The sequence below is a fragment of the Streptopelia decaocto genome (genome assembly GCF_964273445.1).
Source record: "Streptopelia decaocto genome assembly, chromosome: 11".
In the NCBI taxonomy this organism is placed as follows: Eukaryota; Metazoa; Chordata; class Aves; order Columbiformes; family Columbidae; genus Streptopelia; species Streptopelia decaocto.
In genome coordinates this window covers 12,172,629-12,198,627 of record NC_138666.1, presented here as the reverse complement: position 1 = coordinate 12,198,627, position 25,999 = coordinate 12,172,629, and the positions used below count along the sequence as shown (strand labels likewise).

The following is a 25,999-nucleotide window of genomic DNA, read 5'->3' as shown; positions in this document are numbered from 1 at the left end:
TGCTGCCCTGACACCTGCATCCCGGGTGGGTGACCCTGTGGTCCCAACCATGGCCGCATCCCCTGGAGGGATCCCCGCCGAACTACAAGGTAAGCATTGCCCGCTGCCGGGGCGCTGAGGCCACATGGAAGGTGCTGGTGCGGGGCCTGCTCGGCCATGGTTCGCTGTGCTGGGATTGGCAGAGCCACTTTTGGGTTCCTCAGCATCTGTGGTTCAGGGGGGATCTGAGCAGGGTGTGGGGGCTGCTCTTGCCCCACAAAACTCCCATACTTGAGGATGCTGCTCAGGCCAAAAGCATCCTCAGGTAACAGCCTGGCTCCTCCATGGCTCCTGCTGCCCCGTTTGTGGGTGCAGTTGGTGCTGCTCACTCCCATGGGTTTGAGGGTCCCCCAATCACTTGGGGTTTGCCGGCAGCTCCTTGGGGGTCACTGCCTGACACCCTGCCCTGGCTCCCGGCAGCACAGGGGATGCGTGAAACATCGCTGCTCCCAGCTTCCTTCATTTGATCGATAGAGCAGAAAGCCATGGAGGTCTCGGGGTCCTGTAGCCTCATCAGCCCCACCAAGGCTTACGGGGGCTTGGAAGGGGCTGGGTCGCTGTGTCCCCACAGCCCAAAGTCCTGGCTCTATCAGGGTGTGTTCTTGAGGGTGTTTGGCTCAAGTCACTGAACCCACAGGGCTCTTGATGTCATTGTGAAAACCTGGCTTGGTTTGCACGGCAATGAGCAGTTGCGATTCTTGTCCCGCTTCTCCGAGCGAGCGATGTGAATCGGGAGAGATGGGGAGACAGCACAGGGACGTGATGCTCAAGGCAGGAGGGAGCAGGCAGGAGCAATGCTTGTGGTGGTCTGTGGAGACATTGGAGTGACTGGTTTGCAAGTGCACGACCACCCATGCACATCATGGCCAAGAAAGTTCCCCAAAAAATGCAAAAGCAGAATATGTCCCTGACTGCACCGTGGGGAGGCAGGAATGGGGTGCTGAGGTGCTTCCCAGTGGTAAGTTGGGGAAGGAAGAGAAACCAGGACCCAGCTCCCAGTAAGTAGGGTTATTCTGAAGCTTGTGCAGCGTAAACCTGGCCTAGAGAGGCAAAATAGTTCACATTGGAATAAAATGATAGCTGTCCTAACAAAACTCAAAGCACACCCTGGAAAAAAGGCCCCAAAACTGAGCAGTGTGTGTGCCAAGGGGAAACTGGTGTCCCCAAAGCCCAGTGTTTGGTCAAGGCTGCAGAAGCTGATGAGGAGGTGGATTTATTGCCCAAGCAGCAAATGAGACCTGAAGCTGATGAAGAAGCATGTGGCTTAGCTGAGAGAGCAACCAGGGTCTGTCAGTTGGGTGTGGATGGACAGGAGTCAATCCAGGCAGGGATGGTGTCTCCAAGGCAGAAGGGCACGTGGGAGAGAACCAGGGGTGGCTTCAGCCAACTTGCTTCATGGGGATGTTGGTCTTTTCAGAGAGCATCAGTGCCTTCCTGGGGACAAAGAAGGTCCTCCTGGTGATGAGCATCCAGCTGCAGGTGAAATCCAAGTACTATGACTACATCTTGGTACGTGCAGAATCCAGCCTGATTCCTGCTTTCCCCAGGCAGCTGTTTCATGGCTGCAGCAGGGGACAGGGGTGGCTCGTGTGTCAGCCCTGTCCCCTGTGACACCAGTGTCCCTCTGTGTAGGTCCTGACGCCCTGGCGAGCCTACGTGCTGCCAGTGATGCTGCCGGTGAGGGTAAGTGCTGGGGACCCCGAGCTGCAGTAGTGCCCGTCGGCTCCCGGGACAGCATCGCTCAGGGACCTGGTGCACTGGGGGCAGACGTGGGTCAGCCGGATTAGCAGGTCTGGAAAGCCCTCAGGAGCAGGATGAGGAGGCAGATGGGGTGAAGAGGAGCGGGGTTTGGAGTCAGGGGGTTGACGAAGGCTGGAAGGGGGCATGGCCGGGCACTGTGTGGGGCAGGGTGGGAGCCGGGGCTCCCCCTTGGGCCGCCCTTCTCCACCAGCGCTGGGGCTGACCCAGCTCCTCTCACCCCCAGGTTCACAGCAGCTTCAGCTTCCTGGAGGTGAAGGAGATGACGGTGCAAGAGCCCAGCTTGGTGAGTGGCGCCAACGCCAGTGGTGAACCCAGCCTGGGCACCCACCCCACCTTGTGTCCATTTTCCCCCATGGAAAACCCCGTCCTAGAGCCCCACACATGGTCTGGGGGGGTGTCCTTGCTCCCAGTTGCACGTTGAGGGTTCACCAATGATGATCTGTGAGAGCTCTGCAGTGTACTTATCCCTTCACACGCTCTGAGGAAATCCTCTTGTAGCCCCACCTGGGGGGATCACCCTGGGGGGTGGAGGTGCAGGGGAGCACAGAGGGGTGCTGGGGGGACCAGGGGTGCCAGCGCCTTTTCTCCCACAGCTGCAGGCAGTGCCTGGACACGGCACTTCCCGCTTCGCAGGGACAAGGTGACAAACGGCTGCTGGCTTATCGAGGCAAAGCCAAATTTAGCAGGAAGGTGTTTTAAATCTCGTTAATCCTCTTAGAGCGAGGTGTGTGCATAGGGTAGATGCAGTGGGTGGGAGAGGAACGGGATGCCCTGGTTCAGATGTGACAGCTGAAACAGGGCTGTGGTCCTTGTTAACCTCTCATCTGACTTTTGCTCGTTAAAGCATCATCAGTGACCACGGCCCCAGCCTCTAAGTAGGATTTATGCTGCTTGGCAGGCTGCATGGCTGAGGTCCAGGAGAGAAATAAAGAGGAGATGGGTGGAGAGCAAGGGGCACCGGGTGCCAAAACCCTGTGGTGGAGCAGGGTGAGACATATGAGAGGGGTAGGAAAGCCCAGGGGTTATTAATGTGCAGGCAGGCCAGGCCCTGGGCGCCAGTGAAAGCTCCATCCTCATGCGGTGCCAGGAGATAATTGTCATCTCGCTCCCACGCCTCAATCAGCGTGTAATTAAATCAGGGAGCGTGTTGCCATGGGATTTTTTTTTTTTTTTTCTGGTAGGAACAGAAAGCTAAAAAAGCCTAAAAACCTGATTAGATAAATTCAGGGAGGAAACCTCTGTTCTCCAGCTGCGGCTGCTGCAGGCAGTTAAGGCTCCTCTCACCCCTACTGCTTTGGGCTGCTTTTGCATTAGCTTAGCTTGAGTTTTGGGGAGGTTTATGCTTTATTCTGGCACATTATTATCTCTTTAATGTATTTTATCTGAATTCCTGATGCTCGCAGCCTTCCCTGTGCTCACAGTGCTCTGGCTGGGTTTAAAAGCAGCGTCTGGGTGTTTGCAGAGAAAGCTGATGGGTATCACCATTGTGTCTGGGGCTTGGGGATGCTGCCAGGCTGCTCAGGCATCTCCCATCCTTTGGACCCTGCAGGTTGTCATAGAAACAGATGCAGTGTCTTATGCCTTCCGGTTCATGTCCTTCGATGATTTGGAGCAAGTTGTCATCCATGTCACCATGTCACTTAAGAAGGTCTTTCCAGACTCGTCCCCTGGGTAAGGGTCTTCTGCTCCTCAGGGGTACTCGTGTTGGTACCAGAGCAACCTCTTTTCTCACAAAAGGCCAAAATATGGAATGGCTTCACAATGCCCCTTTTAATGAGAAAAGAATGTACTGATGGAGGCTAGACCCTGCTTCCCGATTGCATCACACTTCTGGCCACCCCCACATGCAGGGATTGTAGTGAAGTGTGAAGTAGCGGGGATGGTCTTCTCCAAGCCCACCACCACGCACCCCTCTGGTCCTTTCCCAGGTTGCTGCTCAAGAACTCTCCCCCCAACCTGTACGAGAGGATCCGGCAGATCACGGACTCACTGGAGGAAATGCTGCAGAGTAGCCCTGGGCCCTGCGGTGAGTCAGGTTGGAGCACCCTGGGGACCACCACAACCCATCAACACCAGCTCTGCTGGGAGGGCACCCATGGTGGCCTAGGTGGGGAGGAACCCTGCTAGTGGGGTCTGTTCTCCACCTGCCCATGGGGCAGGAGCAGGTTTGAGGGGATGTAGCTCTCCAGAAAGGAGCAGGACAACTGTGGGATGAGGATGCTTGGTGTCCACCCATGAGAACGTGCAGCTGTGGATGCTTCCACCCATCTCATATGGCATTGCTGCAGAGCAGACTTTTCCTGTAGTCTGGTTTGGGGTAGAATTAGCTCTGTGATCATCATGCAGTGCACCTCACCTGGTATCTACATGGATCAAGCAAAGCAAACCACAGCCCCTTGACTTGTGTGATCGCTTTTGGACTGGCAGGAGAACATGCAGGACACTCTGGCCCCTTTAAGGAGGGGAGATCCCTCACCATCCCTCTCCAGCTTTCTGGCCTTCCCAAAGGTCTTCTCCACGTTCCTGTGGAAGGTCTACCACCAAGACTGCCTTCTCTTTGCAGGGGGGTTTTCAGAGACCTACGCCGCTCTGTGTGATTACAACGGCTTTGCCTTCCGCGAGGAGATCCAGTGGGTAAGCTGGTCTGTCCAAGGGAAAAGAGACAATGACAATGAGCCACCTGACAGGCAGGGAAGCAGGATGCTTGAAGGGCTTCTGGGGCTGAAGCATCCCAGGGACATCCTAGGGACGCCTCAGAGCTAGGAACTGCAGTTTTGCCTGGCTGGTGTACTCTGCTCCTTGGTGGGGTGGAAGCAAATCACAGGAGGGATGAGATGCCTTGAATGAGGCTGTTTCAGAGACCATAGTGTAAGGAGAACCCCTGGAAATCTGGGACCTTGCTGGGTGTCTCTATTTGAGGTGAAGCCTGCTGGGACCCAGCTACAGCAGAACTGGCTGTCCCTGTCTTCCTCTGCTGGGACACTGACTTCAGCCCACCTCTCCCCACACTCTCGTTCCCACCAGCCTGGGGTGCATTGCTGCCTTCTGGCCAGTCCCTGCAGAAGTGGTACAAGACCCACCAAGCCATCCCACCAATTTGGGACACACGCCTTGGCAGCCACAGCCCCAGGGAAGGTTTTAGGCTCAGGGTTTAGGCATGGGGCTCCCCAGGGTAGGATGCCCAAAGGTTCATCTCCCTCTAGCAGTGCCAGACACTCAGGTCCTCCCCAGGACCCAGGTGCCAGGTCTGATCCATGTGTCCATCTGGGCAGGATGTGGACAACATCTACCACAGCCAGGACTGCCGGGAGTTCAACCTGCTGGACTTCAGCCACCTGGAGAGCCGGTGAGTCCCCCGCTGTGCCGCCTGCATTGCCTCATGCCACACCAGCACTTGTCCCCATCTTCCCTGTCAACAGCAGGTTTGGTCCAACACACTTGTCTGCTCGTGTCAGAAGCTTTTATTGCTTTACACGCTCCAAGGGCACCACATCTGCAGCCTGACACTCCCCCGCACTAAACACAATGAGCCTCGTCCCATGGGGCGATGGCCTCGAGGGACCAGGCAACGTCCCCTCTTCATTTTTAACACTTAAATAAGCCCATGAGCTGCTTACGCAGGTGAAAATCAAACATCATGGCAGCTTCGGGCAGCTTGTGGCTGTCAGGTGTTTCCCTATGCAAAACAACCGGTGCTGCTTTGCCCCCTGAAACTTGGTGCTGCTCCCTACCAGCACCCCAAATGTCTGTTATAACCTCGTAGTGGGGTCATGAGCTCAGGCTGTGCTTGGAGTTGTCCCTGTGGGGCTCAGCCATGTCTCCATCCTGAGAAAGATGGAGCAAAGACTCAGGTCTGGAGGAAGTTGGGTGCTGGGCTGGGGCGTAATGAGTCAAAGCTCTGGGCTGAAAGTTTTGGGGAACAGAGGATCTGTATTCAGCTGACCAAAAGGGCAGATGGTTTTAGAGATTTCAGTGGACCGGAAAGCCAAAAAGAAACTTGTTTCTGCTTGAGCAAAACCTGTGTTGCTCTTTACATGAGAGCTCAGAATTAAAAAGAAAAACCGCAGAGGTTTTCACAGATGCATGCAAAAATTGTCATTAATTTTATTTTCCCTGAGGGAATAATCTGGAGAAGCTGAGCTGCTGTTTGTGGACCCCAGCCCTGCTCCACTGAACACTGTGTTGGGGCACCCTGAGGTTGGGTGTGTTGGGGCACACATTTGGGATCAGCCTAGCCCCTGACTCCCTCGTCCTTGTCGCCCTGCAGAGATGTGGCGCTGAGTGTCGCTGCCTTGTCCTTCAACCTGTGGTTCACTAAGCTCTCCTGCAAGGACTTCAGGCTGGTGAGTGCTGGTGCTGTGGTGCTGGACACACCGGAGGTAGCCAGGTTTCCAGAAGAGCTTTCTTCTCTCCCTCCAGAACCAGGAGATTTCAGAGCAACTGCTCTACATGCTCAGCAAATCAGTGATGCTGGAGGAACTGGTGCTGGAAAACAGCGGGTTGAAAGCGTAAGCAAAGTCATTGCAGGGACCTGGCACGGTGATGAGCCAGGTCTTGGCAGCCTAGTGTTGTTCCCCTCATGTGCATGGAGTTGGGGCATCCACGCACCCCTCTGCCAAAGGGTCTTGGTTCCCTATCCCCTCCACAGCATGGAGTTCACTGAGAGCAGAGATCTCCTGTAATCTGGAGGCCAGTGAGCATCACCCACCCTTGGAGATGCTCTGTTTTCTCTTGTTGGCTCCTCAAATGGAGCCAGCTCTGCCATGTGGACAGGAGCTGGTAGCATGTCCCCATAAGGCTATGGGGCTGCTGGCCATGTCTCCTGGAGGTGGCTGTACCTTGCCTCAGATGGGTGGCCCTTCTCCCTGCAGTGAATTTGCACAGAGGATGGCCCAGGCACTCAGCAACCATCCTGACTCTGTCCTGCACACCATCAACCTTGCTGGCAATCAGCTGGAAGACAGAGGTACCCAACTTCTGGGCTGGGATGAGTTTCCACCCGTGAAAACTGATCTTCAACTCCAGATCCCACCAGCAGCTGTCCTATGCCATGGGGGCTGTCTCTCACGGTGGGACAGACACCTGCCTGCACTGGCACAGCTGCTCAGGGCTCTCTGCTCTTTCATCAGGGATTGTTGCCTTTAGCCGGCATGTGGAGAAGTGTCCCAAGGGTCTGCAGAGCCTCAGCCTGGCCAGAACCATGCTCACAGCCAAAGGTACAGCCCCACATTCTGCTCCCTAGCCAGTCACAGTTGTGAGACTGGGCATGATGGTGCTTGAGGGACAAGCTGACACCAAAGGGGTGGCTGGAGGGGCTGCAGGGACAACCTGGAAAGACCATCTTCACAGATGGGATGTTTTGTTGCCCCAGCTGTAACAAAGTGCTCCTTCCTCTGCTCCACAGAGGAGGGGACCCATGGGTATCCATCTCTTCCCCCCTCTCCTCAAGCAGGAATGAGCACGTTGTGCAAGGCCCTTGCAGATAACAAAGCCACTGCATCTTCCCTCCGGCACTTGGACCTCTCTGGGAACCCCGGCACCCTGGCTGGAGATGACATAGTTGTGAGTGCCCAGGCTGTGATGGGGTGACACTATCTGGGCTCTGTCCCCTGCACAGGCTTGATGACTTCAGTCCCTTGGGGTCTGCCCTGCTTTGCAGCACTCCAGGGACAGGAAGGTCATGGCTATGAAACCTCCCCACTTACCCGGGAACTGGAGGATGTGCTGGGGATCACAGAATCACAGACTGCGTGGGGTTGGAAGGGACCTCTGGAGATAATCTAATCCAACCCCCTGCTAAAGCAGGTTCACCAGAGCAGATTGCACAGGAATGTGTCCAGGCGTGTTGAATGTCTCCAGAGAAGGAGACTCCACAACCTCTATGGGCAGCCTGTCCCAGGGCTCTGGCACCCTCAGAGTAAAGAAGTTTCTCCTCATATTCAGATGGAACCTCCTGTGCTTCAATCTCTGCCCATTGCCTGTCATTGTGTTGTTGGGCACCACTGAAAACAATCTGGTCCATCCTCTTGACACCCACCCTTGAGATACTTATAAACATGAATAAGATTTGCTCTGAGCCTGCTCTTCTCCAGGCTGAACAGACCCAGCTCCCTCAGTATTTTCTTGTCAGAAAGATGCTTCAGACCCCATATCAATGGCCTCATGGGAGGGTGGGAGATCCCACCTGGAACAAGGAGACATCCAAGGAGCAATTGGCATGGGACTGTGTCCCCCTGTGCAGGATTCATCCCTGTGTCCAGCAGGAGCAAGGCTGGAGCTGGGATTTCTGGGATGCTGGGTGTGAGGGTGGTGGTGGTCAGGCTCCTGGGTGAAGCTGCTGAGAAATCTCTGCCCACAGAACCTGCAGAGCCTCCTCCGCCAGTGCCGTGCACTCTCCCACCTCAGCCTGGCTGGCACGGACTGCCCTTTGGATGCTGTGAGTACCCAGATGGGGGGTCCTGGCAGCAAGTCCCTGCCCTCAACCTCCCTCCCGAACCTGTGCCATGCTGCTGGGAGGTGCTGCCACCCCATCCCAGCTGGGATGTGGTTGTGGAAACATGAGGAAGAAGGGAGCCCTAGCGCTGGGGCAGAACCCCCTGAGCAACCCCCACAGCTCATCCCATCCCAGTACCCATCCCTCCCTGGGCTGTGCAAGGGGCTGCAGCATCGGCTGAGTGGTCCTTGGCACAGCTTGCATCTCCACTCCGGTAGCTCTTTGGAGCCCTGATCCATGGATGCCACACCAGCCTCGTCCATCTGGATCTCTCCAAAAACATGTACTCCCACAAGTAAGTCCCTGAGATGGCTGCAAGGTGAGTGCAATACCCAGGCAGGCAGCCAGAGCTGGGTAGCAGATGATGCCATGTTGTACACGCTCTTTTCAGGAGGGTGAAAACCATCTCCCCAGACATCAAGGAGTTTTTCAGCCAGGCCTGTGCCCTCAGGCATGTGTCTCTGGCAGGTACCAAGCTGCCCACAGATGCTGTAAGGTGAGGTGGGGACTGATGGAGCTGTGAGTCTGCCAAGGGGGATGGATTTGGGGTGATCATGGTCAGGGGGGACCTCACTCAGGGCTTTGCATGTCAAGGGGGCTGGATGGGGCTGTGGGAAGCAGATATCTGCTTGCCTGAGGAAGGATGTCTTCCCCAGCATCCCCCTCCCCCTTTGCTTGGACCCTGGACACTGTGCTGGTGCCCCTGTTCCTCACAGCAATGGGTGACTTTGATGACTCTTCCAGGGCGTTGCTGCAAGGGCTGGTGGACAACAGTCACATCAGCGACCTGTGCCTGGATCTCAGCAGCTGCGAGGTGAGGGGCAAGCACCCATAGGTGTCGTCAGTCCATCCAGGGGGTCCCGTTGTGGCGGTTAAGGAGTGGCAGGGAGCTCAGTCCCTGTGTGGGATGGTCCATGTCCTCTCTGCTGTGGGGCTGGGTGACTTTCCCAAAAGCAGGATCCTGTTTGCAGGACTTGGCGCCTCCTCTTGTACTGAAGTCTTGCTGTTTCTTCCAAGCTGAGATCAGCGGGGGCCCAAGTCATCCAAGATCTCATCCCTGATGCCAGCTCCATCAGTGACCTGGACCTGTCTGACAATGGTAGGTTGCCTTTTCCCTGGGCGGGTGAGGACCTCCTCCCTCTGCAGGTCCAGGCACCAAAGGCAGTTTGGCAGAGGCCAGCTCGCTCCCAGCACCTCGTGAGCTTGTAGGAGTCCCCAGGGAGATGAGTAGGGTCTGCTGCTCTTGTCTGCCTCTTGACTGTGCTGGTAAATGCAGCATTTAATTGCACTTGTCACCTGTAAAAGTCCTTCGGCAGCAGCTGCAGCACTACAGGTGATGTCTCACAAGGATGAAGGCACCCAGCAGCCAGCAGGAGATTCCTACCTGAGAAATTACCACCTCATCAGGCTTTTATGGCTTGTTACACCCAAAACCAACTTCCCCCAAGGCAGGTAGTCCTCACATGCACTCTTCTCCCTCTACCTAGTATCCTTCCCAGTGTGCCAGGCCTCTTCCATCACCTTCCAGCACTGCATCCTGTGGCAGGCAGCAGTGGTGGCCCTTGCCTCTCCCCTCTTTCAGAGACAGCATCTCCAGCACAGGGTATGGGATGACTTCTTCCTCCCCTCCTGCTTCAGAACCTGCAAAAAATTTTCATTTCATATCTGTCTTGGCTGAAAACTCTTCAGCTCACTGAATCCAAAGTGGTTTCATGCTGCTAGCTTGGGGTCTGAAGCACTGGGAAGGTCTCCCTGGGCTGAAACTCTTTGCAGGTCTCTGAAGGAGTTTGCAGCCTCTGCTGCTCACCTTGTCCCACTGTGGCCTCCAAAGCCATAGGCAAGCAACCCAAATTACCACCAGCATCACTTCTACCAGCTCCTAATTTTCCCTAATAGACCCCAAACCTTAAAGCAGCCTTGCTAAGATCTCACAGCAGACCATGCAGCCCCTTGACAGTCAGGTGGCTCTGGGAAAGCTGACGTGGTTCGAAGTCTTTCAAAAACTTTTTCAGGCCACTGATGCTCCAAAAGCTCACTCTCTTACCCCAAATCTCTGGCCAACCTTTGCCAAAATGTGCTTCTGTTTTTGGCTTTCTTAGTTGAGCAGTTCCATGCAGGAAGGACAGTCCCATAGGTCATAGAATCATAGAATGTCCTGAGTTGGAAGGGACCCACAAGGATCATCGAGTCCAGCTCCTGTGTCTGCACAGGACAACCCCACAGTTCACATCATGTGTCTGAGGGTGTTGTCCAGTCTCTTCTTGAACACTGTCAGGTTTGGGGCTGTGACACCTCCCTAGGGAGCCTGTTCCAGTGCTCCACCACTCAGATGGGGCCTTAGTGCCTCTTATCCTTGGGTGGGAGAGCAGATCCCTGCCCGTGTCCCTGCCCTGTGGGAAGGACATCACCTTTGCTTGCCAGATTTCCCTGGGGATGCTGCAGCTGGGAGGACAGGAGTGCAGGCAGCTGCTTGCAAGCTGTGACAGTTCCTCCTGTGTTGTCCAGGGTGGCATGGAGGGCACTTCCCTATGGGATGGCAGAAAACAGGTGCCGTCTCTTGCTTCGTAAGTGCTCCCCTGGCTGAGCACAGCCTTGGCACCCCAAATAGCAGGAGTCCTCAGGGACTCACTCCTCAGGGGCCCCAGCTCTGTGCAGGTCATTGTTCTACCTGGGGAAGCATGAAGAGAAGGAAGCTTGGGACTTGTCCTGGGCATGTCTCTACCATCCCAGAGCTTGGTGGCTCTGCAGGTCTCCTTTTGGGGGGGACCACCCGTGATGGCACCTCTGTGGTCCAGACTGCTTAGAGCATCCCAGTAGGTGTCTCCCATCTCTCACAGGCTTTGACCCCGACATGGTGACACTGGTTCTCTCCATTGGCAGAAGCAAGTCCATTAGGCACGTCTCCCTGGGAAAAAACTTCAACATTAAATCCAAGTAAGTGCAAAGCTGCGGCACCTGGGCCAGGAGCCATCCTGGCACCACGCACCCACCTTGAGACTCTCTCCACATTTTGAAAGGCCATGGGCTGGCTGGGAATGCCAGGAATTACCTGCCCATCCTGCCTGCTCCAACCCAACGGGGAGCCTGGGGCTGGGGGTGACTGTCACCTGCTGCTGGAGCAGTCCCAGTGGGACCACAGGTACTGCAGGGACACGACAAGAGCCGTGAGGGAGAACAGAGCTCTGCCAGCTGCCCCTGCAGCCCCAGCAGATGCATAGATTGGATATTGGGAAAAAATTATTCACGGAGAGGGTTGTCAGACATTGGAAGAGGCTGCCCAGGGCAGTGGTGGAGTCACCATCCCTGCAGGGGTTTAAAAGACACATAGATGAGGTTCTTAGTTATGTGTTTTAGGGCCAGAGTTGTGTTAACAGTTGGACTCGATCTTGAGGGTCTATTCCAAGCAAAATGATTCTAAGTGGGCTGTGTGTGGGATGCGGATGTGACCCCCAGCCTCTCTCGCAGGGAGGGGCTGTTGGACGTCCTGCACCGCATCGTCCAGCTCACCCAGGAGGACGACTGTGTAAGTCCTGCTTGTCCTCAACTGTCCCCAACTTGTGCCCTTGGCGCTCCCCCTCCCCACTGTGCAGCATCCGTGCTGGGGTGCTGTCCAGATCCCTCCCAGCACAGACTGGGAGCAAATCTCCCTCCCACTGCTATTCAAGTTCCTCTGCTCTTATTTTCCTTCGTCTGAAGCAGATGCTCAGGCAGAGAAGCAAGAGCTGTTCCTGTTCATCTGGGAAAGTGGGAGCCTGTGTCTGGCTAAAGGCACAGAGGAGATGCTTGGTGTAACCTGGCTGCAGCCCAGCTTTCAAAAAAAACCCTCTTTCCTCCTCACTGCCTGCCAGGCATTTAAGCTAAATCCAGGGTGTCGCCTTAGCACCCGTTTTCCTCCTGTTTTTTAGGGAGTTCAGCATGACTTGGGCTCCACAAAGTCAGCACTGGGTACCCACAGCAACTCCCCGCCCAGGAATGGAGGCTGTGTTTGCAGGGGTGACACACATGCTGATGTGTCCTGGCCAACTCTCCCCTTCCTTGTCCCCTTTCCAGCCTCTCCAGTCCCTGTCCGTGGCTGAATCGCGCCTCAAACTGGGAACCAATGTCCTGCTGAGCGCCCTGGGCAGTAACACCAGTCTCATTGCTCTGGACATCAGCGGCAACGCCATGGGGGACACAGGGGCCAAGATGTTAGCCAAGGCTCTGCAGATCAACACGAAACTCAGGTAGCAGCAGCCCTTGTCACCCTGTGGGTGCCCTTTCCAGCTTGTGCTGGGTACCCCTGGTATGGTGGTCCTGGTTGTGATGCTGATGCCATCAGAGGAGGCTTATTGTGGCTCCTGGTGACCACGGATGTGGCCCTGGACCATTCCTGGCACATGGTCAGATGCCGTGACCGTATCTTGCTCTCATTGCAGTCATCTGGCAGGGGACATGTAACTCTTGCCAGTGCTTTGCCAGGCCCCCACACAGCCCAAGATGCTGTCCCTACCCTACACTCTGGCAGCAGTCCCTAAAAAGCCATCTTTTGACCAAATAGTGCATGCAAAGGCAAGGCAGGGATGCCTGCAGGGGATGAGGAATAGGGAAGGTTGTCCCAGGCAGGGCTGTTCCTCTTGGGGACATCTGCCACTGCCAGCAGGACGGTGCCTGCCTGACTATGTCCTCCCTACCCTTTGTTCCCTCCAGGTACCCACATACTCCTTTCAAAGTCCAAGTTTAGGTTTTGAATATTGACATTCAGATTTTTAACCCCATTTCCAGGCTTTCTGGTTCTTGGGGGTTGGCCTTGGGGCTCTCTTTTCCAGGCACCTGGCAGGTGGGCATCCACCTCAGGGCTGTGTGGATGCAGGCAGGGCTCACTCATGTCCTTCTCTTTCCAGGACTGTGGTTTGGGACAGGAACAACACAACTGCCCATGGGCTCCTGGAGGTGGCTCAAGCTTTGGAGAGGTAAGGATGGAGTAGCTTGGTCTTCCTGGCTTGTTACTGCTATGCAAAACAGCTTCCAGCATTAGGATGTCACTGTTCTCAGGGCCTCTTGTCCCATCAAAACAGCAAGTGCATCACACAATTGCATGCAGGTCCCAAGGGACTTGATCTAGAGCAACGTGCCACTCGTTTGGTAATGGCACCTTCATTACTGACCTCAGGGTCAGGCTCTGGCCCCCAGCACGCACAGGGAGGGGGATTTGCTGTTGTAGGAGATACCGTGATCTTTTCCCTCCTCATTAAAGATGGGTAGGAGTTTTCCACCTGTTGATCACACTGTTGTGTGGCAGGAATTACACCCTCAAGTCAATGCCCTTGCCCATGAGTGACGTGATGCAGGCGTACCGCAGCCACCCCGAGAAGACGGAGGAGGCGGTGCACAAGGTGAGGGGGACACATGGGCTGGTTGGGGTGGTGGGGCCGGGTGCCACCAACACTAGCAGCTGACAACAGCCTCCTGCCTGCCACAGCTCCAGTCCTGCCTGGCCAGGAACCAGCTCCGGCGCACGCTGCCCACCCAGACCTTTCGCCTGCAGCAAGGCATCCTCACCACCTCTTCTGAACAGGTTTGCTGGCCAATTGCTGCATGGGACTTGTGTGGCTGCCCCAAACAACACTGTATAGTTTGTGTGAGCTCTTGCAAGCAGGACAAACTCCTTTTCACCTTTTCTGAGTGGAGGGCAGAGCACTTCACAGGAAGGAGAGTGGGGCTGCGTGGAACAGAGATACCTGAGGAGCCCTCCTCATTGTTCCCTACAACTATGTGAAAAGAGGTTGTAGCATGTAGGGGGTTGGTCTCTTCTCCCAAGTAGTAAGTGATAGGACAAGACGAAGTGGCCTCAAGTTGTGCCAGGGGAAGTTCAGATTGGATATTGGGAAAAATTTCTTCCCTGAAAGGGTTGTTGGGCATTGGAACAGGCTGCCCAGGGCAGTGGTGGAGTCACCACCCCTGGAGGTGTTTAAAAGACCCATAGATGAGGTTCTCAGGGACATGGTTTAGTGCCAGAGTTGGGTTAATGGTGGCACTCAATGATCTTGAGGGTCTCTTGCAACCAAAATGATTCTCTGATCCATGCGTTTCATACATATGCAGCACTGGGATATCTTGCTACTACACTTCCCCATGCAGCATGTCCCCGACTCCCTGTACACGCTTGCAAGAAAATCCCTGCTGGAAGGCATCCCCAGTTATTAGGCAGGGATGTTCTGGGAGCTGTCACTGGCCTGTGCCCCCACTTGCCTGATCAGGCAGTGCCGGAACATCCTTCTCCGGGAAAAGTCACGGCAAGGAGGGGAACTGGCAGTGCTACTCCAGCATCGGTGCATGACGCAGCCTCTCTGCGCTCCAGATGGTGAATGAGATCTGCCTGAGCGTGCAGAAGCACGTCGACATCCTCAGCGCCTGCCCGGGCAGGGAGGCGGAGGTGGACATCCTCTGCGCCGAGGAGGCCATCAGGAACGCCAACCTCTCCGTCAGTGTGAGTCTGCCACGGAGGGAAACCCCTCACCCCCTCCTGACTTCATTTTGGGATCGAACTAGGTTATTGATTAGTTAATGACATAATTAACTGGCAGTTGGGGAGCATCAGAATCATCCATGCAACAGATGCACATCACGGGGCACTTGCAAAATGTTAAAGAACAGCTGCAAATTTCTGAATCCCCTTCTAGAATAAGGCCCAAAATGTTCTTAGTCCCTTCCCCACAAATGCACACAGCTGTGTGCACACCGTCCAGGAAGTGGGGATTACGAGGGCACCCCATTTTCAGCAAGGGCAGCCCCTGATCATGCAGCTCTCCTTTGGAGAGGTGGGTGCTCCAGCTTTAGGCATAACCCGTGGTTGCCCACACTGGTGAGAAATACTCCCCACATCCCTGGGCTGGTCCCTTCTTGGGGCATCCCCACTCTCAGCACCCCCAGCTGGATGCAGCCCAGTGATGAGGATGCTCCATCAGCCCATGACCAAGGCCACTGCATTGGCTGGGCAGCTCCTGACACTGTGAGCCCTGGTTTGATCATCCTGGTCCTACTTCTCTCTCCCCATCACACTTTCTCTTCCTTCTACACTTCTCTTTAGACCACCTTCTCCTTCTTTCTTCCCAAATTTATTAGCAGTCCCCTGGGTATTTATCTGGCTGAGATGGGATTTAAGAAGATGGTGCTGATGGTAGAAAGGTGGTGAAAGGGATAGGAAAGGATCTCCCCTGATGTGGACAGCAGCATGGCTGGGCATGGGGGGAAGGAGGCTCAGTGGGTGGTGGGGAGCAGTTGAGGGTCCAGCTGAGGGGACACAGGGACTGTGAGGGGCCAGGATGCCCAACCCTGGCCCAGTAAAGCCAGAAGGTCACTGGATCTCCTCAACTTATGCTGGCCATGCTCTTCCATGGGACAGCCACAGGAAGGATGGAAAGCAAGGATGAGGTGCCACGGGATGATCCATGCCATCTCTCTTCCCACGGCAGATCCTGCCCCTCTTGTATGAAGCAGGAAACACCCCATACCAGAATGGCAAGCTGCAGCACAAGCTGGAGTGTCTCACCGAAGAAGCATCGCAGATCTGCGGCCGGGAGATACAGGTGGACACTGCAGGGAGCTGCTGGTGGCACGAGATTCTTGTCAGCCTTGGCCCAAGGATGAGGGACATGGTGTCTCCTGGAAACCATGTGAATCCTGGTAGAAAAAACACCACAAACTCTTCTTTCTTCCTCAAACTTCAGGCGATCATGCAGGCAGTGCTGGACACGGCACACAGCCTGTGCCCAGACGTGGTGCAGAAGAGCAGAGTCAGGGACCAGCTGGTCAATGCCATGTCAGAGCGGATCTACCTCCAGGACCACCTCAACCTCAGCACTGTCCTGGACCAGATGATTAATGATGTCTTCAGCAAGCTGAAGTGGGTGATGTGCTATTTTTCCTTCTCACCCTGGGGTCAGATGGGGATTTTGGGGGCTCCTACCAATCACTCCCATCCCCACATGGTGGTGGTGTGATGGGTCCTGCTGCTACATTTTCCCAGCTGTGGCTTTGCTTCCTGCTCAGACCCAGTTTGGAGATGTCCCTGGGGAGCTGGGGAGTCCCAGGGGGGGATGTTCCTGAATGCACATCCCTGTGGCAGGCAGAGGGGAGCCCTGACCATCAATGGAGGGGTGCACTTGGCATCCTCCATCCCAGCCAGTGCCTCCTCCCATTCCTGCTCTGGCAATACACACCCAGTGAGCCAAAGCCCAGGACATGTTCTGGGTGACTCTCCAGGTGCCATGGCTGAGCATACATCTCCCAAGTGAGGCTTTGCCAGGGGGGTGGCCCTGACACCCCTCTCTCTGTTCCCAGTGAAATCAAGCTGTCTGTCACAGCCGCTGTGGCTGACTGCATCATGGATGCCGTGCTGGGAGAACTGACCATCGCCCAGTGCAAACTGGTGAGGGTTGGGGGATGCTAGAGCCTGTGGGATGGGGATGAGGATGCAAGGCTGGGATGCGGGATGGGGATCTGGCATTTCCTGGGCACCAGCCACTGCAGTGACCATGGGTTTGCTGTCTGGGAGGCAAGACAATTCCCACCTGGGCTGGTTTTCCTCCCAGGTTAATCCTCTCCCAGTGTAGTTATAGCAGATTTATCGTCCTGAGCGAAGTCCGGGAGCTGCTGTCTGGTGGGGGATGCTGGGGTGAAGCCGGGCACCGGCCGCTCATGCACCAGGGCAGGCGTGGGGCAGCTGTGCTGGGGCTGGCAGCCGGCTAATCAGCCCTAAATCCGCTCACAAATCCCGTCCGTGGGTAGAGAGCGGAGCAGCACGGAGTACACAGGGCGACCGGGTGCGCTTCAGACCCCGAGGATAATTTAAGCGCTTCCTAATGGTTTTAGGCAGAGAGCCTCCCCAGGCAAGGGCTCGACCTCCCGGCGCTGCTGCCGGAGCTGGCTGAGGATGATGCTGTCGTGCTGATGAGGGGCAGGAATCCTCCGGACCTCACAGCGGAGGAGGTAGGGTCTGACCCTGCTGTCACTGCGTGATGCCCGCGCTATAACTGTCTTTTATCCGCCTTACCGGATGATGCCAGGCTTAACGCTGCAGCCTCTCTGGGCACACACACCCCTGGCACCCCCCCAGGGCAGAGCTAAGGCAATTAGTGCTGGGAAATGGGACCATTGTTAGCCTGCCTGGCCAATGCTGCCTGCACTGCTGACACCAGGAGCAGGTCCTTGCGGTGGCCCAGGATAGTCCCAGCCACACATAGCCCCTCTGGCTGACCACCGCTTTGAGACCTGGGGTCCAGCACAATGTGGGGTCCCAACTAGGAAAGCATCCAATTTGGCATTGTGGGTGGTTTTGGTGTCGGACCAAGATGAGGGGGTGCAGCCCTGGGGCTCTGGGGGTGATGGAGGGATTGCACCCATCACTGGGTGAAACCTGGCTGGCTCTGGCTGCCAAGGGATGTCGCTCACTGTGGCCAGCTTGTCAGCACCGAAGCCGCCACCGTCATCCTCTCCTCGCAGTACAAGATGGCCCTGCGGAGGAAAAACAAGCATTTCAGGAGCATTCGGCCCACACCAACTGTGAGAAGTAAGGCCACCATGCGGGTTTCCCTTTGCTATGACTGGGTGTGGGCTGTCCCTGCTTTGCCAGGGGTGGGGGGCTCAAAGCAGTGACTGGGGGGGCTGCTGGGCAGAGCCATTTGCAGTGATGCTCCAGGCTGGAGGGGATCTAGCTCCATTGAAGAGCCCCTCCTGGTGCCACTGTACAGGTCTGCAGGCAAAGCTCACCTTGAGCTTGCTCTCATGCTGGTTTTGGGGGGCTGGGTGAGAGGGTGAATACCCTGAGCTCCCTCCCCATGTGGCTGGGCAGGGTTGGGAGGTTTGTCCATGACTCTGGATGCTGCAGCATCTCCCCCCAACCATCCCAGGGACCACCCCAGGCATGGACATCACCAACCCACCCAGCACCCCAGGGTCATGGCACAGGGGAGATGTTGCCCATGGGTGCTCCTGTTGCTGAGCTGGTGTTGTCCCACATAGCCCTGTGTGCCTTGGGGGGCCAGGATCTGGGGAGGCTGGGGACAATAAGCAGGTGATGGGTGACTTCTGTTTTTTATGGCTGTGGTACGTATTTGGCTTTGGATGAAGCAGAGCTTGCACTGGACCCCAGCACCTGTCACCCGGGTGTCCCCAGGGGACCTCTGATGTCTCTGAGCCCAGCAGCATCCTGACCCCCATCCAGCGGGTAACCGGGGAGGGGCAAAGACCTGCCTATTAAGCAAAACAGGGTGTGTTTGTGGGTGCTGCTTGCCAGACCAGCACTGGCAGAGCTTGTGCAGGCTGCAGGGGTCAACTTGGTCCCTGCTGGAGCATCCCTCCCCTGCACCCCCCCGTGCACTCAGACCTCCAAGGACCCTGCAAAGCCGCCGGCCCAGGGGCCACTGTGCGAGCTTTCACTCTCGGCAGCCACGGCCACACTCCCCTCCCCGTGGCGTGGCACGGCACAGCACAGCCAGCGCCCTGCCGACCCCGGGCGCGTGGGCAAAGGTGACGGTGACAACGATGAGGAGGCCTGGAGAGGCCAAGTGCCAACCGGAGTCCTCTAACCCCTTGTAGGTGTCTCGGAGCTGGAGCCAGCAGCGGGCAGGGACGCCAGCGGGCTCCGAGCTCACCGGGCGCCGCCGTCACTCAGCCCCGCCGCGCCGCCGGCACGCCCTGCCTCCACAAAGGATGCTGAGCCTGCGAGCGGCTCGCTCCCCGCCACGCAGCCTGTCACCACCGCCACCGGATCCCTTATGGACCTGCCGACCGCCGGCCAGAAGCTGGAGCATTGCACCAAAGCCAGGCCCCGGCCCAACCGCCGGCACAAGCAACCGCCCAGCAAGCCCAATGTAAGGAGGTGGAGGGGGGGATGGTTGACAAGGGGGTGGATTTGGGGTTTTTTCCCTTTTCTTCGCAATTGGGTGAATTATTGCAGTCGGTATTTGTTGCAAGGCAGGAAAATGAGATGCGTGCAGCTGCGGCTGGTTTATTATCCTGCATTTCAGCCGCTGCCGGAGCTTCCTCAGAGGAGGGGGGGTGCAGCCTGAAAGGATGGGCAGGGGGGCTGGCAGGGGGGGCAAGGAAATCATCCATCCCTTTTCCTGCTGCCTGCTGGGAGATGCTGAGCGGTAGGAGCCGACAGGGAGGCAGAGTGGGATAAAAAAGCCTGCAGAGTTTGGGGATAGAGGGCCGGCACCTTCAGCAATGGCTCCAGCTGCCTCTCTCCTGCGCCCAATTTGCTCTCCCCCATTCAAAACCCATTGGCCCCAAAGCACCGGCAGCTGCCGCAGCTCCCGGTGGTGCTGGTGGGGCTCTGCCAGCTGCGGTGGGGTGGGTTTCACCTCCCCCCCCACCAAAGGGCGAGTGGCTGGGGATCCTGCCTTCACAGCCCCCCTCCCAAAAGAAAAGTAACTTTTGGGTGCAGTCAGTGGAAAGTCTGGCTCTGACACTGTCCCCAGAGCCAGATCCTGCCAACATCACCTTGTCCCCATGCCACCGTGATGCAGCTGGATCCTTCCACCTGCTGGAAAGCCGTGGCTTGCACAGCTGTAGTGATGCTCACCCTGGGACTGTGGTGGGACCAGCGCTGCTGTGGGGCTGGAGGAGAAGCAGGAGCTGTTTCTTGCAGGCAGGGTGGATGCTGGAGCCTGGCAGGGGCCTGGAGGAGGCCATCACCTTGGCACATCTCTCTGCAGCAGGATGGGCATGCTCAGCACCCAGGGTTGGCCAAGCCTTGAGTTAAGATGGGCTTTGATGGATGTGATGTGACAGGGAAGGCAGATCTCGGATGGCTGGAATGGCTCCTGAGCAGCATCAATCCTGCTGTAATGAAAAGTCATTATGGATTGAAATGCCACTGATGGGGAAGTGCTTCCCCCTTGTCAATAGGAAGCCACCGGTGTGGTGCCATGTGCTGGGGAAAGGAAGGAGACACAGAGCAAGGCTCTGATTTGAACTGATTTGCCATGGGGACAGAATGGGTGGCCTTCATCCAGGCTGTGGTAGCACTCCAAGGTTGGACTTGAGGATGAGCACCAGCCTGAAGGATGGAGATGTGGGTCCCACCAGGAGTGTGTGTGTCCCTTCCTCAGGGCTCAGATGGAGGAAGCATCCCTGCCAAAGACTTCTCCCATGGGGATGGTGGGGTCAGGAAGCTGGCCCAGATCTAGGAGAGCTTTAGCAGGATTGGCCATTGCATGTCACCAAGGAGGGCCTGTTTTACACCTGTGTGTAATGAATGGATGCTGAGTGTGCGCAGATGCTGTGCTCCAGCCAGCAGCACCCCAGACATGGCACCCGGTGGGGTGCAGGGGGCTGGCAGCCAAGCTGCCCTGCCTGCGTGGGCAGGATGAGGGGCCGGCAGGAGCCCAGGGTGGGCTGGAGCTCCTGTTGCCCCAGGGATGCAGCAAAGTCAGAGCTGGGATGCAGCTTGATAGAATCATAAATCATTTTGGTTGGAAGAAACCATCAAGATCATCAAGTCCAATCGTAACCTAATTCTGGCACTAAATTGTGTCTCTAAGAACCTCATCTACACATCTTTTAAGCCCCTCCAGGGATGGTTACTCCACCACTTCCCTGGGCAGCCTGTTCCAGTGCTTTACAACCCTTTCAGGGAAGAAATTCTTCCTAATATTCAATCTAAACCTCCTCTGGCGTTACTTGAGGCCATTTCCTCTTGTCCTATCACTTGTTACTTGGAAGAAGAGACCAACCACCTCTGTGCTACCAACCTCCTTTCAGGTAGCTGTAGACAGCGATAAGACCTCCCCTCAGCCTCCTCTTCTCCAGGTTACAGCCCCAGTTCCCTCAGCTGCTCCTCATCAGACTTGTGCTCCAACCCCCTCACCAGCCTTGTCGCCTCCTCTGAACTCAATCCAGCACCTCAATGTCTTTCTTGTAGTGAGGGGCCCAAAACTGAACCCAGGATTTGAGGTGGGGTCCCACCAGTGCTGAGTACAGGGGGATGGTTGCTGCCCTGGTCCTGCTGGCCACACTATTCCTGATAGAAGCCAGGATGCTGTTGGCCTTTTTGGCCACCTGGGCACACTCCTGGCTTATATTCAGCCGGCTGTCAAACAACACCCCCAGATCCCTCTCTGCCAGGCAGCTTTCCAGCCACTCTTCCCCGAGCCTGTAGTGCTGCCTGGGGTTGTTGCAGCTCAAGTGCAGGACCCGGCACTTGGCCTTGTTAAACCTCATACAATTTGCCTCAGCCCAACGATCCAGCCGGTCCAGATCCCTCTGTAGAGCCTTTCTACCCTCTAGCAGATCAGCATCACGTGCTGACTTCTGTGCTGGGTACACAGCAGGACAGAGGGTGCCGGAACCCATTCTCCATAGACACCCACTTATAGGTGCACAGGCCGGGGTGTTTGTGCGTGGGTATCTTTGCCCCTCACTGGGCTGACAGCCATGTTTGCTTGCAGGTGCAGCCCGTGGCCTGCAAGAACAGCGAGGACAGGAGCATTACCCGTGTGGACGAGGGGCTGGACGACTTCTTTGCCAAGAGGCTCATCACAGAGGAGCTGCCGTAAGCACAGGGGGGTGGTCAGGGTCCTCTGCACCCACCCAGCACCCTGGCACACATCCAGGATTTCACCCGCCCTACAAACGCTGCTGGTTCCAGTGGTAAAGGGATGCTGGGGAAAACACCCCTCCTTATGGCAGGCACTCAGCACCACTCCAAGGGCAAGGCTGGTGGGAGAGGGTTGGGATACAGCTGTGGGGTGCAGGATGCAGGGGAGGCTCTGGGGTCTGTCCCATGGTGGGGAGCAATGGGGTAGCACCCATGAAGACCCACATTGGAAACAACTGCCTTTGCCAGGATGACATTATCTCAGCTGGGGTGTCTGGGGTCTAGATCCATCCTTTTGGAATGAGCAGGGGGGAAATGCAATCCCGAGCCCCTTGTCCCCCCAAAGCTCACCTTTCCCCATGTTCCATCTCTCCCCAGCTCCACGGCTCCAGAGACCTGCCTGGGATCTGCTCCTCTGGCCCCCTCTGGCTCTCGCACACTCAAGAAGAAAATCGGGAATTTTTTTGCCTTCAAGAAACCCAAATCCAGCCGGGGCTCACGGTGTGAGAAGGAGCCTGAGGGTGGCCCCGCCATCCCAAGGAGCAGGCGCTCGATGCTCAGTGACATTTTACGGGCCCCCAGCAAGGCGGGCGAGGCGGGCAAGCCGCTGAGTAAATCGGAGGAGGGGGGGCTTGCTGCCGAGCCCCGGGCAGAGCCTGAGCACTGCCAGACCCCTGACTCTGCCCGCAGGATCCGGCCCAAGTACTCCCGGGAGGGCAAATCCCAGTCGCTCATATTGCTGTCTGGGGAGGATGAGGATGCGCTGGGGGTCAGACATGACAAGGTAAGTGCTGCCACTGACCCTGCTGTTTGATTTGGCTGGTGGGTGCTGCTCCCAACCCAGGGTGCTGGTGGTGGGGTCAACCAGGGATGTGGAGACACCAGAGTGATGACTGAGGACATCCCGACTGGTTTGTGGCCATATGTTCATCTCCTGGGGGCACAGCTGGGGCTGGCAGTGTGGACCCGGGTGCCCCACAGGCAGGTGGGTGCTGTGGGTGCTGTGTCCCTGGCAGGACTGTGTCTGTCCCACAGAAGAGGCACCTGGAGAAGAGCGAGGGCGAGCTGCCCAGCTCCTTCGAGCAGCGCGTGCAGGTCATGCTCCACCGCATCGGTGTCACCAAGGCCCCGGCCACCGAAGGCAAGAAGCAACAGGTAAGGAGTGGCCCCAGTTTTGGGATGTATCCTGTACTAAAAGAGCAGATGGAGATGGTGGTCCATGGGATGGGGATCCCCCAGCCAGGACTGGCAGCACCCATCCCTGTGCCACCACTGCCTATGGCCTCTGTCCTGTCACCTAACCGTCTACAAAGGGACCAATATGTGAGCTCCTCTGCCGCTCAGTCTGTCCCTCATTCCCTGGCATGCACCCATCCCCTGCAGCCACCCCAGAGTCCAGCAACATGCTGTCCTCTGCCACCCACTGTCCCTCAGGGTGCTGCCACCCTGGCTCCCCATTACCAACTTTCTTTCCCCTTGCAGAGCAAAGACAATGAGATCAAGAAAGCTGGCTCAGACGGTGAGGGGCCGCATCCTCCCCACCCTGACCCCCACTTGGCTGGGTACTCATGCGGTGGGCACTGGCTCCCAGCTGCGGGTCCCACCACATCCCCTCTCGCTGGGTGCTGGTGGCACATGGCAGACCCCAGTGTGCTGATGCTGGCTGGTGGCTTGTGCTTGCAGGGGACATTGTGGACAGCTCTGCGGACTCCCCCCCTACTCTGAAGGCTCGCACGCACTCTGTGTCCACAGGTGGGTCACCGATGGGTTCCAGGAGGGTCACACAGGCTCTGTCCTCTCTGCTAGCACCAAACAGTGCTATATGGGGACTGGTGGGCATGGGCACCCAGGCAGGGTCTCACCCATGGGTGCCCAATCCTGGCGACAGCAGATGGAAACCCAGCCCCTTACCCCATCCCTGGGATGGCTGCAGCCTGGAACCTGGTGCCAAGAGCCATCCACTGGGGCTGTCACCACCAGGCACCCACAGCTCTGCCCTGCCTTCCCTGCAGATGCACCCTTCCGCAGCCCAGCCACTGCCATGGAGCCCAGCACTGGCCCAGCCGAGCCCCAGACAGCCTGGAAAGCCCTGGGACGGCAGCTGCCAGCTGAGCCGCAGGCCACCAGCTCTGACCAGCCTCAATGCTCCTTCGTCCTGGCCGAGCCTGGTGGGCTTATGGAGCCTGGGGTCCGGGAGGGCTGGAGCAGCAGCCTGCCGCGGACGGGGAGGAGCGTGCCAGCAGCTCTGCCACGGAGGGTCAGCCACGGTGGGGAGATGGTTGCTGGCAGCCCCCTGCCCACCCTGCCTGTACCGCCTGACACCGAAGGTAGGGATGTGCCAGCTGCCTAAAGGCTCCTCAATTCTGCTGCTGACAGGTTCTGTCCCCTTGGGGACCGAAGGCAGCAGGGACTCAAGCACCCAGCACTGGGTGCTGTTGCAGGGCTGCCAGGGGGTCAGGGTGCTGCAGGCATCCCCCTGCAAAGGCACCTTCCTGCTGCTTTTTCCAGACAACCGGTTGACACCACGGCTGGTGGCACCGCGGGGAATCAGCCGCCGAGCTGTGTCTGTCCACGAGGAGCAGCTCAGGGAGCCTGAATGCCCGGCAGAACTGGGAAGTAAGTGGGGGCTGGAGTGGGACCCCAAACCCCCCTTGTACCCCATGCTGGAGGAGACAGGTGGTGGCAGCTCACTTACATGGTGGTGCCACCTGTCTCAGCTGTCAGGTGCTGGGGTGATGTATGATGGTAATAATGGATGAAGGAGTAATAGTTTTCAAGTAAAGGAGGGGAGATTCAGGCCAAACGTGAGGAAGAAATTCTTTACACTGAGGGTGGTGAAACACTGTCCCAGGTTGCCCAGAGAGGTGGTGGATGCCCCATCCCCGGAGACATCCTAGGCCAGGCTGGACGGGGCTCTGAGCAACCTGAGCTGGGTGAAGGTGTCCCTGCTCGTGGCAGGGGTGGCACCGGATGAACTTTGAAGGTCCCTTCCAACCCCAACTATTCTATGATGGCACCCCTGCACTGGGACACTCCTGGGTGGGGGACTGGACACTGGGATGGGCTCTGGCAACAGCCAGGGTGCCTGGGCTTGCAGGCAGAGAGGCAGCAGGAGCTGTGACGGGGGACTGGGTTGTGTTTCCCCAGCCGGCACTGTCCCCATGCGCCTGCGGCGGTCACCTGTGTTCAGGCGAAAAACCAAGCATGACTCCCTCCCAGAGCCAGAGGAAGAGCCCACACTCTCCTCAGATGCTGCAGGTGAGACACGATGCTTCCTTTTCCTTCACAGCCCTGCTATAGAGGGTGTTGGGGCACAGAGGGTCCCCTCCCACACTCACCCCTGCACCCCTGCCCTCTCCAGGTGCCACGCCGCAGGACTGTCCCCACGCTGGGCTGGAAGAGCTGCAGGCTGGAGCAGGCACCAACAGCAAGCGGCCACAAGCCCCGGCACAAACTGTTGCGAATACACAAGACTCAGCAGCCGTAGACCAAAGATGCCTGGTGCCAGGCCGGGGGGAGCCAGCCCGGGGACAGTGAAGCCTCTGCATGCCGCTGCCCTTTTCCCCATAAAACCCTGCAAGCAAGTGTGCGGTGCCAGGGTGATTGGCAGCCCAGGTGCAGGGAGCAGAGCCGGGGCACAGGCTTGCTCTGTTCTGCGGCACCGGCTCATGATGGCATCGGTCACCTCTGGCTGCAGGGATGGCTGGGCCACCAGCGTCGCCCAGGAGGGCTGGGATGCTTAGGAACCACACCAGAGCCTTTGGGATGCACCTTCCCCATTGGCCTCTGCCACCCTAGGGTGCAGGAGGGGCAGCTGCTGATTTTTAGGCAGTGGCCATGCTGGCAGCCAGACATTTTTAGTAAGCGTTACAAGGGCCCTTCCGCCTCTCCAGCTCCTCAACCCGTGGGTACCGAGTCCAGCTCCCCCAAGATGCAGGCTTCCATCAGCAGGACCACGAGCCATGGCATTTCAGCACACAGCTCCGCAGCCCAGCTCCAGCCGCGCCGTCCCCGCAGCTCTCCTGAAAGCACCAGCGTCACCCCAACACCCCAGCGGCTTCCTCCCATGTCACCCTCTGCTCCAGACCAAATGCATTCCTTCCACAGATGTTTACGACAAAGCAACA

At 57.2% G+C, this 25,999-nt stretch overlaps 1 protein-coding gene across 1 annotated transcript; it reads left to right on the top strand.

The window, feature by feature from the left end:
* On the top strand, positions 1–25,925 carry CARMIL2 (capping protein regulator and myosin 1 linker 2). Its single transcript, XM_082062402.1, has 40 exons — positions 1–89; positions 1,457–1,548; positions 1,672–1,722; positions 2,024–2,083; positions 3,350–3,471; positions 3,729–3,826; positions 4,364–4,434; positions 5,073–5,146; positions 6,068–6,143; positions 6,220–6,308; positions 6,672–6,766; positions 6,930–7,016; positions 7,253–7,362; positions 8,159–8,236; positions 8,512–8,588; positions 8,685–8,789; positions 9,038–9,107; positions 9,311–9,392; positions 11,131–11,227; positions 11,759–11,816; positions 12,344–12,516; positions 13,174–13,242; positions 13,572–13,665; positions 13,752–13,847; positions 14,631–14,759; positions 15,745–15,858; positions 16,000–16,175; positions 16,613–16,700; positions 17,144–17,260; positions 17,774–17,840; positions 18,869–19,143; positions 21,724–21,827; positions 22,251–22,656; positions 22,908–23,027; positions 23,355–23,391; positions 23,556–23,624; positions 23,885–24,199; positions 24,381–24,488; positions 25,020–25,130; positions 25,234–25,925. The coding sequence occupies exons 1-40, from the start codon at positions 50–52 to the stop codon at positions 25,407–25,409; spliced, it is 4,476 nt and encodes a 1,491-aa protein (XP_081918528.1). The 5' UTR covers positions 1–49; the 3' UTR covers positions 25,410–25,925.
* The last annotated feature ends 74 nt before the right edge of the window (positions 25,926–25,999 follow it).